General features: G+C 35.5%; 1 protein-coding gene across 1 annotated transcript; it reads left to right on the forward strand.

Moving 5' to 3' along the window:
- The first annotated feature begins 265 nt into the window (after positions 1 to 265).
- On the forward strand, positions 266 to 16,353 carry LOC104380429 (translocating chain-associated membrane protein 1). Its single transcript, XM_086622738.1, has 11 exons — positions 266 to 440; positions 5,379 to 5,439; positions 6,571 to 6,689; positions 7,639 to 7,755; positions 7,845 to 7,903; positions 8,694 to 8,778; positions 9,099 to 9,169; positions 9,254 to 9,358; positions 11,512 to 11,655; positions 12,523 to 12,683; positions 15,592 to 16,353. Exons 1-11 carry the CDS (start codon positions 321 to 323, stop codon positions 15,618 to 15,620), a joined length of 1,071 nt encoding a protein of 356 aa, XP_086478864.1. The 5' UTR covers positions 266 to 320; the 3' UTR covers positions 15,621 to 16,353.
- Positions 16,354 to 18,017: the final 1,664 nt, after the last annotated feature.

Raw genomic sequence — 18,017 nt, forward strand, 5'->3', positions numbered from 1 at the left:
CCCTTTTGAGCAGGCCCCACTCGCTCGCGTACGGGATTGGCAGGAGCTCGTGTCACTCATATTGGATTCTGTCTCCCGTCGCAAGTGCCCATCTGCCTTCAAAGCACCGCCTCCTTAGAAACCGCTCTTCCAGACCGCCTGACGATTAGTTGGCAGGACTGCCAATCATAAGAGGTTTTAACTTTCATTGGCCGGAGCTCTGAAGGGGGTGGGTTTTTTTGGGCCGGCGGTGTTTGCTGTGCGTGAGGTGAGGGCTGCTGAGGAGGCAGGGGAGGTACGGCTCTCTCGGCGGGGCTGCGCAGGCCGGCGCTGTCACTGCCATGCGGCTCCGCAGGAAAAGCAGGAGCCCGCCGGTGCTAAGTCACGAGTTCATCATTCAGAACCATGCGGATACCGCGTCCTACCTGGTGACCATGCTCCTGATGGCGTGCCTGTTTAAGGTACTGGGCGGGGCGCGGCGGCTGGCGGTTGCGCCTGGTCCTGCTGCGGGGCAGCCCTTGGCTTCCCGCTCTGGAGCTTCCCCAGGATTATCCCTGCCGTTCGCTTCAGCCTCGCTGCCGAGCAGCTCTGCTGCATCCCTTCCTGCTCCGTCTGCCTCTTCCCGTCCTCCCTGCGGGGTTGTGTCCCCCTCGAGGCCTAACTCCGTGTTACTCTGTTCGGGCATCTCCGCTACAAGTTTCGACTGTCGTGAGCGCAGCAAGTTTCGTTTCTCTTTTCCTGCCTCAGCTCACGTAATCCCCAGTGCTTTCTCCACTGACTTGTCTTTGCCAGCTTCCACTGTGCAACCCTCTCTGTTATCTTCTTCTCTCAGATCGCTGCTCTTTTGTTTTCTCGTCTGATTTCGCTTCATCTCTGCATGTATTTCGTTCCTAGCACCCTCCCATAAGCTCCCTGTTACTGGATTCCAGTTTCCTGAGTTATAAATCTCCTCAAGCCCCCTTGCTTAAAGCAGAGTCGGTTTATGTCTATTTGTTCTGTCTATTTACATTTTTTTTTTCTTTCCCCCCCCTCTCTGTTCAAAAGTCCACGTGGTCAAGCAGTTCGGAGCGCTGTTACAGAGTTTCAGGCACGCTTCACCAGATGGTAGTTAAAAACTGCTAGTCACCCTTTTGCACCACTTCTCAGTCTTTTGCTGTGGTTGGCTCAGCTCTCTAGCGATGGATAAACTGAAGAAAAATGTGAGATTAGACAGTCTTGGCCTAACTTCTGAACTCCTCTTTTCCTTTATATTTGAAAGTCATCATAAAGCTTATTTCCATGTGCAAGCTGCTCACGAGTTTCTGAGGTGATGGATTAGGCATCTCTCTTAGGCATCTTTTTCCCACTTTTGGGACAAAAGCCTTGTGTGTGTGTGTGTTGCTACACGAATATTTTATGTTGATGTCGAGTATGGCATAGGGCTTGGTAAATAGAGTTTAAATTCTGGGTAGACAAATACTTTACTGAAGTACTTTACTGAAATATTATTGTTATTACAATGTAAATACTTTACTGAAATATTTCAGCATTTCCCAACCGTTGGATAAGATTAAAAATCAGATCGCTAAATTAAAAGTACTGTTAAATTCTGAGATAAAATACTTGCATGTAGATGTTCTGTCTTTTTTTTTTTTAAGTATGTATCTTGACTCACTTCTGAAAACATTAAGTATACTGGACAGAAACAAAGTAGATAAAGCAGTTGTGATAGTAAGATAATTTCCTTCTAAATGGTGGACAAATGCAGTGTTGAGGGATAATAAGTTGTGTCATCTGTGGAGGTTGTGTCATAAAAGCTAATATATTAAATACAGAACTCAATCTTGGCATAAGAAAAGTAGCTAGGGGCTTGACAGCTCAGGTGATAAAGGCTTTAAGGAAGTATATATGTATGGTACTTTTAAAAAGATATTGCTCAGTGCCTTTTTGCTGTTGAAAACAGGCATGCTTTCTCGAGTTCCATCTCTGAATTCCATTTATCTTAGCGTAGGCTTTGTATTCACCACAGAAGTTGCATTTATGTAACTCTACAGCTACTGGAAAGGGCTGTGCAGAATCCATGGGGTGAGTGCTGTTATTTTGATGAAGGTGATTACTTTTAGAGGAAAAAGAGTAAGTTAATATTAGTTACACCCAAGGATAATTAGCAAATTATCTCGTTTCTAGTCAACATAATTCTAAAAGTTCAAATGCAGACCAGATTCTAGTATAGCTTGTGATATGCTTTTATTGTGCGTGTTTTAATATATACTGTTATAATTCTTATTGTATAATTTAAATGTCTGCATCTCCTTTTTGATGCAAAACCTACTTTTTTTGATTGAGACACCTGTTGCTTATTATGCAGAAGAACAGTGGTGCTATGTAACAGGGTAGACCTCTGTTCTACACCTCTGCCTCATTCACTACAGAAAAGCATACTGGAGTTACTTGAATGAAATCTGTATTTCTGTTGTCCACTGCCGAGGTCTTATACCATCTTTATAATGACTAATCCAATCTGCCAAACAAACAATACTACTGATGTTTTTCCAGTAAATTTTGGTGACATTTATCATGATTCTATATTGAGTGCTTCATAAGTGTTACTGAACTTGCCTACATTGCTGTTGGGTCTATTTTGTTTTGGTCTTGATTTCCTCTCTGTATTAAAACAAAATTATTTTTAGGTTTTAAGTTTGAAGCACTGAAGGGCAACTTTAAAAAAACAAATCAGTGCTTTTCACAGCTTTTTATGCTTACTGTGATTTCAGAGGCATCTGTCAGTGACGGTTTTCCAAATCTAGCCTGTGGTACCATAGCTTGTATGCTAATAAGCTAAAGAATGTGTAAATGGAACTTTTCACACTTGACTACCTATTGAATGATTTGCTTGGGCTTACCTAGTACTATAGTAAATACAGGAGTTTCTTTTCTAGGTGGCATTCAGTTGCCAATATCCGTGAGATCATCCAAAAAACAAGTAGTATTTTTAAAGTTAGAAATAAGCATTAGAATGTCATAAATTCAAATATAAGAATTTCTGCAAGGGGAATTCTTACATGTAAGATTGTTTATCCGCCTTAATTGTACTTTCTTGTACCTTAACTTTGCTGATTATTATTAAGTCTATAGATGTGTGTACGGAGATTCACTCTAACAGACTGAAAAGTGGCAGTTAAATTTTAATGTTAACTGTTATTTTCTTTCTTCTTCCTTCTCTGATAGTATTTATAGTTTTTTATGTGCCTAATCCTTTTCTAGACAACAGAGTGGGCCTTGTCTTCTAAAGAATCCTTTCTTTTGGTATTTATGGTTCTTTTTAAGTCTTTGTTTCTGTGACTGTCTTACCACAGAATTCCACTTAATGAAGCTTCCATACTTCCAGCAGAGTGAAGCAATTGTAGTCTCATGTTGTGTGCTTCACGGAAAACCAGAAAAGCTGACTTGCTGGGCTCTAGCTAAGATTTTTACCACCCTTGTCTCCCAGAGAGCGTTAAAAAAAGCTTATTCTCAGGAAAGCTCCCTAATGAAGGGGTCTGCTTGAAGTTACATGGTGCTGTCTGCATGCCCTGCTACAAGGGAGACTGTTGCTGTGGGTCCTGAGTGATGACTTACTGAAAGCAAGCATATTTGTGTTAGTTAGATGCTGGTGACATCGATACCTATGTAACCGTCTGTATTTTCCCTGTCTTTCCAGGAGTTGGCAATGAATTTTTCCCACTTTTATTCCGTGAATGTTTGAAGTTGGTGTTGGTGCTCTGGCTGCTTATTCTCCCCATCAAGCGCACAAAAGAACTTCTGTAGCTGAGCAGTGCAGCATATTAGGAAATTCATCTGTGTTAAGATTAATAGAGTTTTCTCCTCCCTCCGGTTTTGTTGGGCCAGTTTTAACTAGTATAATTTTCCTGTCCAGTTCACCACATCACTACTTTTGATGGCACAAGTGTGGGACAGAGACAAGAAGCAACTGGTAGTAGAGAGACAGGCAGGATTGCTCCTTTTCATGGTAGTGCTGGCTTACAAAAGGTTAAATTGTTCATAGAACTACAGTGTCTGAAAGTCAATTTTGTATGCCAAAAATTGGTACTTTCGTTTTCCTTAATGAGAATTCCTCTTAAAAGCTCTCTTCAGTATTATGACTCTTGCTTAATTTCACAGGTGCACTCCCAGTATACTGAAGTGATTTGCCTTTTTTTTGCTACAGAGGATCTTCTTTGGCGTCTTGCTTTGTAGCTGGATAAATTAATGCTTGTTTTATATACTCTGAATGTTCTTAGTTACACTTTCAGAAATTAGATGGTGTAACATCTGAGGAAAATAGCTTTCTTTTTTTTGTTTATATTTCTTTAAGTAATATCTATGAAGATCATTTTAAGATGAAACATGTATATTCTTGTATCTCTTACAGTTTTAATCAGTTTTCAGATTATGCCTTTTGTACTTCTTTGATTTATGAACTAGATAACTGAGTGCTCGCAAACATAATAAATGTATTTGCTGTTGGTGGTGTAGGATGTAATTCCATGTTGCATTTCTTTTGCAGAAAAGGAACCAGTTGCTTGGTTTTTTTTCCTCCCTCCACTTATATTCCTGTGTTACAGTTTACCAGTCTTTCAGTTAGGTTAGCATAACTGTTTGTTTTTGAAGTTGTGCAAACCAGATAATGAAATGTTTTCAGCCACACTCTGCAAGCACATTTACCTCTTATCACTCAGTTGTAGAGTCGTACAGTAATTTACATTATAAACAGTTCCATTGTTACAGCTAAGGGCTAAATGTACTGCAGCATGGGAAGAGGAAGACGTTTTGAAGAGTTAGGGATGGCTGAAAGTGATGGGGGTGGTTTGTTTTAAAAACTAGTTTTGTCACTAGAGAAAAAGTAACAGAAAAGTATACCATTGGTTACTTTGATTGTATTGTAATCTTTAGAAAATGCTAGATTCATCATACAGGAACTTAATGAATCTTACAATTCTTCTATGATGTTTTGAATGCTCTATTTATATGGACACTTAGCCAGAACATCGCTTCTCTGAATATCTTGCGAAGTTAGGTGAAACTTGCCATTAAATTTAGAGCCTCTTTTAACTTTTGAGATAAATGAACGCCATTTAGACTTCTAAACACTTTAAAATGTTGTTTAGTAGAACAGTGGGTAATTTGATCCTCAGCTGAAAGGACATAATTCAAATGCTGACCCTATGCAGCAAATGTTAAAGGATTTGCAAGAAGGTGAGCCTCCACATTTGCGGGAGATGAAAAACACTTTTTGGACCTCTGATTTAAATCACGTGTGGAAGAACATTTGTTGATGGTATCATCTTATAGTTTTGGGTGTTTATAGTCTAGCTTGTTTGAAAAATCTGATACTTTTTCCTTGTTTTTTTTTTTTTTTTTTTTTTTTTTTTTAATTTCAGGACTCAGCCAAGGGCACCATCGTCTTTTTTGCTATGCAGTACAATGTCACCTATACCACTGGTGAGATTAAATCAAATCTATTGTTTTTTCTTGTAATGCAAGAGCTCAACTATTAAAAATTGTTTTTTCCCCTCAAGACTTCAGTTCACTTTTATGATATGGTAGAACTCTTATATTTGTCTGTCTGCTTTTGGATTTACTAATACTATATTCACTGAAACATTCTAGTTTTTTCTCTGTTGCTTGCAAGTAATACTGTGTTATTTTTCCCGTAGTTAACACTGCTGCTAACTCGCATTTTAGTGTGAAAAGCATGCATTCTTTCCAGTTTTTGATATAATCAACAGGTGTTATCAAGTAACAAAATATTTTGGCAATCTTCTATATATGTGTTGCTTAATCATGATTTCTTATATCATTAGTAATGGATTTGTGTTTTGTATTTCAAAAATATCACATTATTCTTCTCAAGTAACTGATGCTGCTGGTTCAACCATACTTTTAAATAATAAAGGGAGAAAGTATTGATTCTTTTTTCCCCGAAAATATTTCCTTTTTTTAATCTTCTGTACCTGCTGTACTATATACAATAAGCAGATAGTGGCATTTCCTTATTTGATAGCTTAATTTTTCTTGATTATATTGTGCAGATTAATTCCTGGAAAGAATTGGAAGTTATCAATGTATTGGAAAAAATAGACACGTGTCTATTTTCACGTTGTTCACCGATGCTGAACTACCATGGATACTATCCTCACTGTGTAGTTTCTTTTTCCTGCATATAGTCATGCTTCTTAAGATTGAATCTCATTTGGTCTCTACCAAATTATAGAGGATAAGGTGTTGGTGTAGGGTTGTTTGGGTTTTTTCCCTCTTTCTTTTTTTCTTTCTTTTTTTTTTTTTTTTTTTTCTATTTTGGTGACCCAGATGAAAGAAATGAAGTTACAGCTCAGTGTATGCTGCTGCTAATAGTGAATTCTAGGCTTACAAGTATATGATTATATTGAAGGAAAAGAAGTTCCAAGTTATCTAACCAGGCATGAAAAGTTTTTTTCAAAAATGTTAAACTAATAACTAGTGTCCTGTATTAATTTGACATAATTTATAAGAACAACAGTCCCTGCCGCCCTTTTTCGGTTGCGCAGAGTACTCCTTCCTAAGAATGTAAAAATACACGCTTTTTTTTTTTAGATGACAACAGTGACCAATTTCATTTTTATGACTATGGCCCAAAAGACATTGCCACAATCTTCTTCTACATGCTCGTGGCTATTTCTCTGCATGCTGTAATCCAGGAGCACATATTAGATGTAAGTTTACTACTGGGATATAATTTACTTTTATAAACATGCTATTTTTAGCCATCAGTTACTAGCAGTTTTTCTTCAAGGTAAGTGTAAGCCATGGTACAAGGAATGGTTTAGCATTTGAAGCCCTGTTATGATCGATCCTTTTGTTCTTTGACAAAAATGCAAACAGACCTTGATTGAGTGGTGGACTTGGTAGTGTTAGGTTGACAGTTGGACTCGATGATCTTAAGGGTCTTTTCCAACCTAAATGGATCTATGTTATTTTCATAGTGATATTTCCTCAATTTATTGATGACATAAATCACTGAATCTTTCTTTCAATTAATATAACTTACATTTTTCTGTAAAAACAAACATTAAATGTTCACACCCTACTTGAAATATCTGTGAATGATGTCTGCTGCATTAGATTCATAAGATATATTCAGAAGGTCAAACATGTAAATTACTGCAGTGGTAGATTTCTGTTTGTCAGCTAAGCTTCACCTCAAAGAGAGAGCTTAAACTTCATTGTGTGCTCTTTTATACCAACTCAGTTGCAAAGTAAAATGAATTTGTTAAAGCCCTTGTGAAGACTATCTATTATTGAATGGTCTTAAAATGTCTTCACAAGTAGACCATCTGAGCCACAGAAGCTCAAACGGTTTTTAAGTGTGCCAAGAGATTTGAAACAATTAGAGATATGACTCTAATTATGGGAGGAAAAAGAAAAAACTGTCTGAAGACATGATCTGAATAGTTTCCGTATGAACTTTACCATAGTGACATGTCTTATTTAAGTTAATTGTCATACAAAGTGCTGATCAAGGTCTTAAATGGTGGGAGTTGTGTATTTTGATTGAAAAATGGGAGATTTGGGAGGAAAAAAAAAATTCCGGGGTGAATACTAACTCCCAAATAGCTTTCTGGTTTTAGAAATTACATTTATTGATCTGCTTTTTGTTTCTAGAAAATTAATAGACGTCTGCGTTTGTCAAAAACAAAACACAGCAAGTTCAATGAATCGGGACAGCTAGCATTTTTCTACTTGTTTTCGTTTATATGGGGAGCAAGTATTTTGAATGCAGTAAGTAAGTCATTCTATTTGCTGGTTTTATTTAAAAAATAGACTTAAAGTATTAGGAAGGTCCTTAAATCAATGTCCTTTTTCCTTAGGAAGAATTCATGATGAACCCAACCTCCCTCTGGGAAGATTATCCCCATTCTCATATGCTGTAAGTGTTGTATTTTCAATTTGAAAAAAACTGGTACTTCTAATCCCTGATTATTTAACAACCTCAAATTTTAGGGAACTACTAATAAGGTAGTGACACTGATATCTTATAAGAATGATAACTAGATGAAAATACTTTATTCTGTTTGAAAACTGCCCGCTGTTTTATTCAAAAGTAGTTTTTGATGAATTGAACATCTGTCCAAGAGATGCTTACATGTTTTCTCACCTTTCTTTAACTTAACCATGGTAGCTGATTAAAGTGCAAGTGTTTGCAAGATGGCATATGTAATAGGGCTGCTGAACTCTTTCACACTAAAGAAACATCTTTGAGACTCAATTTCAAATTAAAGGAGATTTATAACTTGATTTTTTTTTTCCTTGAAAAATTAAGATAATTTATAAAATTGTGGTGTTTGTCTGGGCCCCTCCCACCAGTTTTTCTCTGATGAGTGTGATAGAGGGAAGGGGGATAATATGTGTTTTTTTAGGCAGAGAGTTCCACTGCTCACAGGATAAACTGTTTCTGTGTGTTAGGTTTTTTGGTGTTTTTTCTTTCCTACTGTCTCAAAAGGTGAATCAGAACTTGCTCTCAAGAAGACTGTGGATGCTAATTCAAAAAACTGTCCCCACAGAGTTGTTTTGTCTTTGTGATTCCTGTGATTTAGGAATCATAAACTATAGTGAGTCAGAATGGATTAATTTAAGATAATGCAGTAAAATCTTGTATCTTGTATTGCAAGCTTCAAAACTCATAATCTTGTGTTTTCTTAACCTGAATTACTGTTTAGTTTTCAGGTAAAATTCTTCTATATTTGCCAGATAGCCTATTGGCTTCATGCACTGCCAGAGCTATACTTCCAAAAGATTCAAAAGGTATGGAGAGAAGTTGTCAGTACAGTTAATTAAATATACATTATTTCCAATAATTCATATTAATATTTTTATAGTAACTATAAAATATCTACATATTCATATTTATACAGTCAGTTATTTCTATATTATGTATATTATTTAATTGCTTGCATTTCCTATCTAACTTAGTCCAGGTGATCTATAGTTTTTAATTCAGATAGTCTTTCCAGAAATTTATACAGAAGCATGAAAAATAATCAAACCTAATGAATGATACGATCTTTCTTTTGGACAATGTGGTTAAACTGTAACAGCATTTATTATAATTTCTCTAATTTTAGGAAGATATTCCAAGACAGCTATGTTATATTTGCCTTTACATTGCTCATATCACTGGTGCCTATATATTAAAGTAAGTATTTGCACGTCCCTTTCGAATAGATAGATCTATTTTCTTCATAATTTCATTAAAATTTCTAACTTTTCTGTTTTACAGTTTTCAGGACTTGGGACTAATTCTGATGGTACCTCACTATTTTGTGGAACTCATTTTTCATGCCTCACGTCTTTTCTACTGCATTGATGAAAACCAGCAAAAAGGGTAAATCTTGCATGTATTAATTAAAATTCAGAACTTTTCTTATTAATTGCATATAAATGGATTTGCATGTATGTAAAAGTACTCGCGTAGCAAACATCACTTGTTCGGTGTTCACTAGTGCCTGCTTTGAATTCACAAGCAAGTCATTGTCATTAGATAGAGTCAAGGAGGCAGATACCTCACTTCATCATCATAAGGTTTTACTGAAGCTTTTGCTAAAGTCTCATCTTGCATATCTGTGAATTGGCTTTTGATTCTGTAAGCTGTTGGCTTAAATGTTCATAAATATTTTTATGTAGGTACTCTTGTTTTTAAAAACAGTTAAGCGAAGAAGTAATAAAAGCAGCATTCCCTGTAAGTTCTTGAAGGTCCCTTTCCTTTTGGTAAGGTAAGAAAGGGAAGTAATTATACAACAGAGAAGATAATGTCTCAAAACGTGTAGTTAAGATGTCTTCAATTACACATCTCTTAAGTAAGGTTCTCAACTATTCTGAGAATTGATGGATATAGAAGTAATGCATCTGAGAATGGAAGGAGATGAGGAACTGAGATACTTATCTGTAAAGCATGCTTGGAAGGATTGGATACTTTTCACCATTTGAATGTGAAGGCTTTTAGAGGTTCTGATTGGAGTAAAGCAGCCTTGTCCAATTTATGTATTCTTGTTTCTTATTCTTTCTTCCTTTTTTGAGTGACTGCCCAGCTGGAAGAGATTAAAATGAATGCCTTGCTTGCTTTCATGCAGTCCCTTACATATAGGCAGCCTTCCTTGACGCAGTGTAATGCTGCTGCTTTTTCTGGTCTTTTCATAAGATTCATTTGTGTCACTCCTTAAAGCTAATATTTTAAATAGGTATGCTGAATGTTCTTTGTGAAAAATCAATGTTTACTGATGCAAATAGGGAAAGTGGGAGAAAGTGAGTTATCTTGCGCTCATATGTTGTATTTAATTGTGAGGGTTTTGGAGCTATGAGCTTATCTGCTTTTCATTATATGCCATCAAAAGCATGAAGGCTAAGTATACTGATTAGGAGGACGTTTTCCTGTCTTATGAAGACTCTAATGGTCAGATGAGCAACTATGTCTTTTTTTTGGCTGGAAATCAGTTATCTCATGTGCAATATTACCACAGTTTAAATAACTGGAAATGAAAATTGATTTTCTTCACTGATGAATTGCAGAAGTATTTGGGGCATTTTATGTCTGTTACAATATGTAGCACTTGTAATGTAAACTGTGAAAACAACACCATGTCAAATACTAGGTATTTTTTCTAGCTCAGAATTTGTTTGTTCTTACAGGTCTACATCCAGTCATTGTAGCTTTTCTCAAAATCTCTTTTTGGAGGAGGGTGTGATGAGAGTTGCTTTTTAAGCAGCGTTGCTTATACTGTGAGAGATTTGAAGTATGTTTTCATTAAGCTTGAAAGCACTTGAACAAGCTGGTTTCGTTTTTTGTTTGTTTTGTTTTTTAATGGAAATGTTGGAAAGGTACTTTTTTCACATTGGTAGTGGGTTTTGTTAATCCATTCATCAGTCACACAATATGAAATCTTTTTCCTATAGAAATCTTTATGCAATGGCAGTAATAATACCAGTTTTCTAAATTAAACATTATCTGCTTAATAAAACTGTTTTTCAGGTTTTTTTTTCCCCACATCCTATAGCAAAAACTTCTATATACTGAAAATCTGCAGGATGGCATCTTTTTCTGTTAGCTATAAAGTGAAATAACTGTCATTTACCTATTAGCTATCTGATGACCTTCTCTTCTTGTCCTATAAACGTTGGGCTGTTAAATATTGCATATGTTGTCTCCATCTTCCAACTGTTTAGTAAATGTATATTATACCTTTAGCATCAGCTTTCTGGCTTTAGAGCATCACCATTACTTATAAATGGCTTACAGCATGAATGTCAACTTGAGATGCATCTTTTTACTTCATTGTGCTTTCTAGTCCAAAGATTGTGTAATGAGGCAGGACTGAATGTTTGCAGATGACCAAGTTTTTCTGTAATTATTGGTCCCCTCTATGGACATTTCCCTATTGCTGCTGAGAGAGTTTTAATGAAAAGTTCTTTGTGCGTTTGACTCCATTGAAAAGAAATGGACTAAAAGGAGAAACCACATTAATTTCATTATTTCGTTTTCAGATTTACCATTTGGACTTTACTTTTCGTAATGGTGCGTCTTTTGACCTTAACTTTATCTGTTCTCACATTTGGATTTGGTCTGGCAAGAGTAGAGAATCCAGGCTTTTCCATAGCAGACGGAAACTTCAATGTACTCCCTGTGAGGTATAACAAGGCTAGTAGACATTCATGCTTGTGTAATGTGGCATTTCAAAATATCTTACAAAATATCTTATAAAATATAAGGCAATCCAGAATGATAATGAGTTTTGAAGAATTTCTCTGGGTGATGTTTTCCTCTTGAGTATTTAAGGGAAGGGAAATTTTGTTCTCTCTTCTGTAGCCTTTTCACAAAATTAGTAGAAAAAGATTTATGGGAAATAGGAAAAAAAGAGTGAAAAGAGAAATTTTTTTTAAAGTTAATTGTTGATAATTATCCAAAAAGCCTAGGTTAATAATCTCTTTAAAATTTTGACATTCCCGCCCCATGTCTATACCAGACATAGTATCATTTGGTGATATTAATATCCATAATTTTTTAACTAATTATTTGTTTAGTGCCTTCCTAAAATATTTTTTGTATATCTTTTATTCTTGCTTGTCAATTTAAAAATTTTATTACTTTTTCAGCATAAGCTCATCGCTTTAACATTCACCCTTGTAACTTAATGCCTGTAATCAAATTCGTGGGAGGGTTTTTGAATCTACCTGATTTCTCATTCATAGATTTCTTGGCAGAAGGGACCTCAATGACACAATTTCCTATCAGCCATTGAAAGCTATGGTCGTAACTCCTTGATAAACATGATTGATTCTAGCAATATACTTAGATATGATTTCCATTCACTGCTTGTGTGACACACCTTGTCTTGGGGAAAGCCTTCTGATACATCTAGTTTCCCATGGTATCAAGATTTTGATTATTTGATAGTTGACTTTTGGAGGAAAAATAAAATAGGTACAGATTTGCAGTCTATTAACGGTTAACAGAAACTCTTATCTAATGGTCTCCAAAATCTCGAATCTTATTAGGATTGGCTGCCTGGGTGCTGTTTGTCTAACACAGGCCTGGATGATGTGGAAATTCATAAATTTCCAGCTGAAGAAATGGAGAGAACATGTTAAGAACCAGATTCCAAAGAAAAAAGTCGCTAACACAAAGAACAAACGAACAAAAAAGGAACCAAACAGAGGTCAGTGGCGTAGTATTTTTTGAGTTGTTTCCAAGCCAAATGTTTTTATACCAACTGTATCATCTTGTATCCTTCCTTTCTGTGAAAAAGCAAAACCATCTGTCTTTTGACATGCGGAGAATATAAAATAATATTATAGCTTCTTTGAAAGCTAGGATGTGTTCTTCTCCAATTCCATATTTCTACCAGGACAGCACACAGAGCACTAACTGTATTGTTAGCCCTGGGTAATCTTCAGGATTATTCACTGAACTCTGTTAATCTAAAACAAGGAATATTTCATGAAACTGAGCTTAGTGATTATAGCGTTTTCTTTCTCTTTTAAATGTCTTCTACAATGTTTCTAAAAGTTTTTTGGATTTAACATCAGAAAAAAAAGTATCCTCTGGAATCCCTACTGAATTCCATAAATTCTGCTTCTGTTATGTTTCAGACCATTAAAATTAAGTTTGTTTGGTCTTGTATATAAAGACACATCATGTAAAAAACATCAAACCCACTGAAAAACAACATCATAGTAGCTGGCAAAGGACAACTAATGGAGAAAGGCTTTTAATTGAATGACGTTGGTATAATTTATAAGTTCCAATGTTACATCACTTAAATGAGTTAAATGAGAGTTACAAAGATTTGGTAGAGCGAAATTTCATATTGTTAGCATATATAAAACACTGGATAGAGTTATGTGTGAAAGACTGGTAATCACTTCCGAGATTTGAGTAGAGCTTTGAAAAACGCAGTTTCTTGGGAATTTTGCCATAGGCTGGGTCTCTTTCTGAAGTTGATTTTTTTGTATTAGTTTCTGTTGAGAGGGATTGAGGCTCTTTGCGTTCAGAGATTACTAGCTGAGTCAGCATTGGCCGAAACCAGTTGGAAGATTCTAGACTGTAATGGTGCCCATAGCATTGTTTTCTTTGTCATTCCAGAGCAGCCTTTCTGCTCTGAATGTTGCTGCAGATGCTTTTTTTTTTTTTTCTTTCTTTCTCTAGTCTTGAAGATCCTTCTCTCCTTTCCAGAAGAATAACTGCTTTGCTTTTCTGTGTTTTTTTTTTTTTTTTTTAATGAAATTAGTGCAGTTCTCAAGTTCCCAAGGTGATTACAGTTTGGAATAGCAGAAGTGAAGTTTCACTCCACGTTTGCTTCAGTTGTGTAAAACAAAGACTAGCACAGGCATTACAGCTCTGACTGCATGTGTGGAAAGATGTTGTCCGTTGTTTATCAGTTTATCTTATTTTTAATTACAAAAATCTTCTGAAGGAGAGCTTGAGTTCCACTGAAGCCAGTAGTGTAGTTGCAGGCATTAGTTGTAAGTCATTTCTATATTCTACTTGAAGGTGAGTAGACTCCTCTTGTCCCCCAGCACTTAAGAAGATAATTCAGACTTGTTTGCAGTTAATGTGTCTGTACGGTGGTTAGGCATGATTTGCGTAGGATCCCAACAATCTAGGAAAAGAATATATATTTGAGGTTGATAGGTGTGGGAAGTTACGTAGCCTAAATAATCAAGTTCAGATTTAATTGGCAACAGAAGGACTAGAAGTTAAGTGTACCATAAATTCTTCATATACTGCTTCCTTCCATCTGTCCTGTTGCTGCTTCTCTTCATGCTGTGGCCTGAACTTCTAGGATGTCTGGGATAGCACATGCCTTACTGGTGTAATACTAAAAATGCTGTATAAAAGGAAAAACATATTAAGGAATTGGTAAAAATTATTTAAGAAATAATGGAGAATGACTAAACTGAAATCATGGTTAAGCCAAGATGTCACAGAAGAAGAGACGTTGATTAATACTTAGTTTAATCTTGAGTTAATTACTCAAAATATAAGAATGGTCAATTTACACTCTGGAGAGAGCTTACCAACAGGCACAAGTTTCTGTGCTGACATATTCATAAATAAACTGTTGAGGTAACAAAGTCTACAAACAAAATTATTCTGAATCTCTTACAGAAGAGAATTGCAGAAAGATCTTACAAACATTGAATAAGTAAAAAATGGCAAATTCTTAATTTGCAATGCAGTTCCTAAATTTCTAAGCTATTCAAAGTATTGCACATTATGGAGTGAGGGAAAAGGAAACATTGTTTATACGTATACAACAATGAACTTCAAACTAGCATTTGTCTCATGAAAGATTTGAAATCAATAGTTTTTTCCTGCAAACATCAGGTCAATTCCTGTTGCATTAAAAAAAATAAAACCACTCAAAACCCCCTCTTCTAGAATGTACCATCCATTGTATAAATCGGAGTACGTGTCTGCCTCCCAAAAACTGTATGCCATGTCGATGACCCCATCTGAAAACAGACTATTGTCAGAAAGATGACAGTAAGGGGAGAGACACTAACTACCACCTAGCTCAAGAAATGTCTGATAGGAGACACCACAGAGTTCTAAAATCTTAACTGATTTTGAGCAGGTAAATAGCAAATTACTGTTTGCTATTTCTCATAACATAAGAATAGACAATTTTCATGTAGCAGCATGTTTAAGAGAAATGCAAGAAAGATATAAAATACAGAGAATTTGTAGAAGGAATTTCTGCAAAAGTATGGATTGAGATTGAATTCCTGGGGTTTCAGTCTGTCAGTCAATAAAGCAATGGTCTAAATGCAAGTTAGACTTCAGGAAGTCACTAAGGTTCCCCTAGAACCTGGAAGAAATTGTGTTGGTAGGACCACTCTGTAATAGCCCTATTTTTAATACTCCTCATGAAGCATCTGTCACTCTTGGAGATGGGAGAGCAGACTTAGAAGCCGCTTTTGTCTGATTCTTGTTCATATCAACATTGTACAGTCAAAAGTTCTTAAACATTTTACGTACCCAACTCCAAGTTTATTTCAACTGTGTTTTTTCATGTGAAGCAAAATTGTATTTGTTTACTGTACTTTAATTTACAATTACAGCTAACTGTGTCAATGGAGAAGCAGAATAAGAAGGTGGAGCATTGCCAAGAATAAGAAAATCAAAGCCAGTATGAGATAAAAGCTAGTATCAGAAGACAACATTTGACAGAAGACTGTGACTGAAAAAAATGACACTGCAGAGCTATTATTTGGCTAACTTACTATTTCAATGGACACTATCAGGTTATGTTTTTGTTAATAACCTGACATTTATAAAAAGATTGTCTTTGATCTACCTTAACCCAGTAGTCATCTCCAAATTTCGCTTAGCTTTGACAATGAAAACAGATGAATCAGTTTGAACTTCTGGTTCTGTGATCAGAAGTTACTACATTTCTGTAGTATTTGTGTTACAGACACTTCAGAAGGCTGTCTCAATCCAAGTTATCTATCTATTCATTTGTTTTTACAAAATCAAAATTCTGTACCAAAAAGGTCTTACATGTCTGTCTGTTCTCTCCCTCTTCCCTCCCTAAAATTTTTTATTTATTAAACTTACATGGAGTAAGATGTGTATCTGAAGTAGCCTGGTAAAAAAGCAAAAATATTCTATACCTGATTTCTCTTTAAAAATTACAGATTCAGAGAGAGGGCAAATTCTGACAGGACATCACTAATGTTTGTTCGGTATAAAGGTGAGACTATTGTTTAGTAAAGATGCAAATTATGTGCCTTGGGAAAAATGCTAGAGTGCCTGTTGGATCTTGCAATGGATTGTGTTGTATGGGGCAGGTGGGGGGGGAAGAAAAGTAGTCAATTAATCTGTAGTATGATCTTAGCCCTTTGGAAATAAAAGACAAAACTTCCAAATATTTCTAATGAGCCAGTATTTCATGCCTGCAGTCACATATGCCAGATTTCTTTTTCCTGAACTGTTTTTTTTTTCTTAACTTTAATTTGTAACTGACTTGCCTTTAACTTCTGAGTCTACTCAGAAGATACTAAAGGGAGGTGCTCAAACAATATTGCAATGGATGTTTCACCAAGCATAACCGAAAGGCTTTTTTCTTTCTTTCTTAACCTGTAGATTATAATTTATTTTAGTCTGACTCAAAGGTTTTATGTCTATGACAGTATTAATTTGCTTCTTAAGTGAACACTTTATCTGGATATGATTTTAATATTAATATGATTATATTATAAAAAGATTAATGGAATTTTTGTAAGTAACCGTCGTAGAGCTGAGGCTGATATCTCAATGTTAGATGAGTTTCATGAACTCACCTTCTTATTTGCCATAACTTTCTCCTTGTGCAAATAGATTGTAGGAATATTACATTAATTACATAATTAATTACATAAATTTCTACTGAAAATGTTTACCATGGAACTAGAATACATTTACTAATATTTTCAATAAACTTGTGTAATATAGAATGCCTCATTTGAGAAAAGTATCATCTTTTGAGCAGTTTGGGTGAGATTTGCTTAGCCTTCAAGTATTTCCCAGTATGCTGCTCACAAGACAATTTGATTCATGTAGACTGCAACTGTAAGCTTGCAGTCCCTGTAAATTTCAGTTTGTGCCCACCTAAGTTACCAGGTGTTCAAAAGTGAATCCAGACAGTGGTTTAGAAGCCATATGCAATTCTAGGCACATAAAACTAGACAGTTTTGAACTTTAAAGATGTTTTTTTCTTTCAGTATTATCAGAAGGTATGTTCCTAATACTGCCACTTGAATAAACTGATTACACTCTTATATCCTTATTGCATAACACTCATGATGGCCATTTAAAAGAAGCTTGACTTTTTTCTTTAAAGATAACTTATTTCATTTTATTTAAATTATTTTAGAAATACAAGTACAATGCAAGTATTTGATGTAAGAATCTCCTCCTTACAAAATGATTATTATTTTAATTGAAAATCACTGTCTATATAGTAAATATTTGGATACGTAATTACAATAACACCAAATACATTAAATTAATTCTAGGCTTGCTATTATGAAGATGTTTCAGAAAACCGTTTGCAACAAAATGTCTGGTTTAATACTGTTCCTGCAAATTTCACAGTGTAATTACTTTACAGATATGAAGATAGCTCCATCGAATTCCCAAATAAAGCAAGCTAGCAGGTTGGTGTCACAAGTAGTTCATTAACAAGAAAGCAAGCGTGTGTGCTTTTAGCAGTAAACTGAATGGAGGCAGCGATTCTTACGATTTTTTGTTTGGTTTTCATTGGCTTGCTAATAGAGAGTCTGTGAAAGCTGAAATGCGAAGTGTTTGTTGTATCAGATGATGATGATTTGTTTTTCTGTGTGTCACGTTTTCTTTCTGGCTGAATGGGAATGAGAAGTCAGGAAAGTAGAACTCTGGTGAAAAAGATGAATTCACTGGAGAACTTGCTTAGATGTATTCCAAGCAACTTACTTGGTTTTTAAATTTACAAGACTAAGCTTATCTCTGCAATTACTTTTTAAAC

This window comes from Tauraco erythrolophus, chromosome 18, assembly GCF_009769465.1.
Source record: "Tauraco erythrolophus isolate bTauEry1 chromosome 18, bTauEry1.pri, whole genome shotgun sequence".
NCBI lineage: Eukaryota > Metazoa > Chordata > Aves > Musophagiformes > Musophagidae > Tauraco > Tauraco erythrolophus.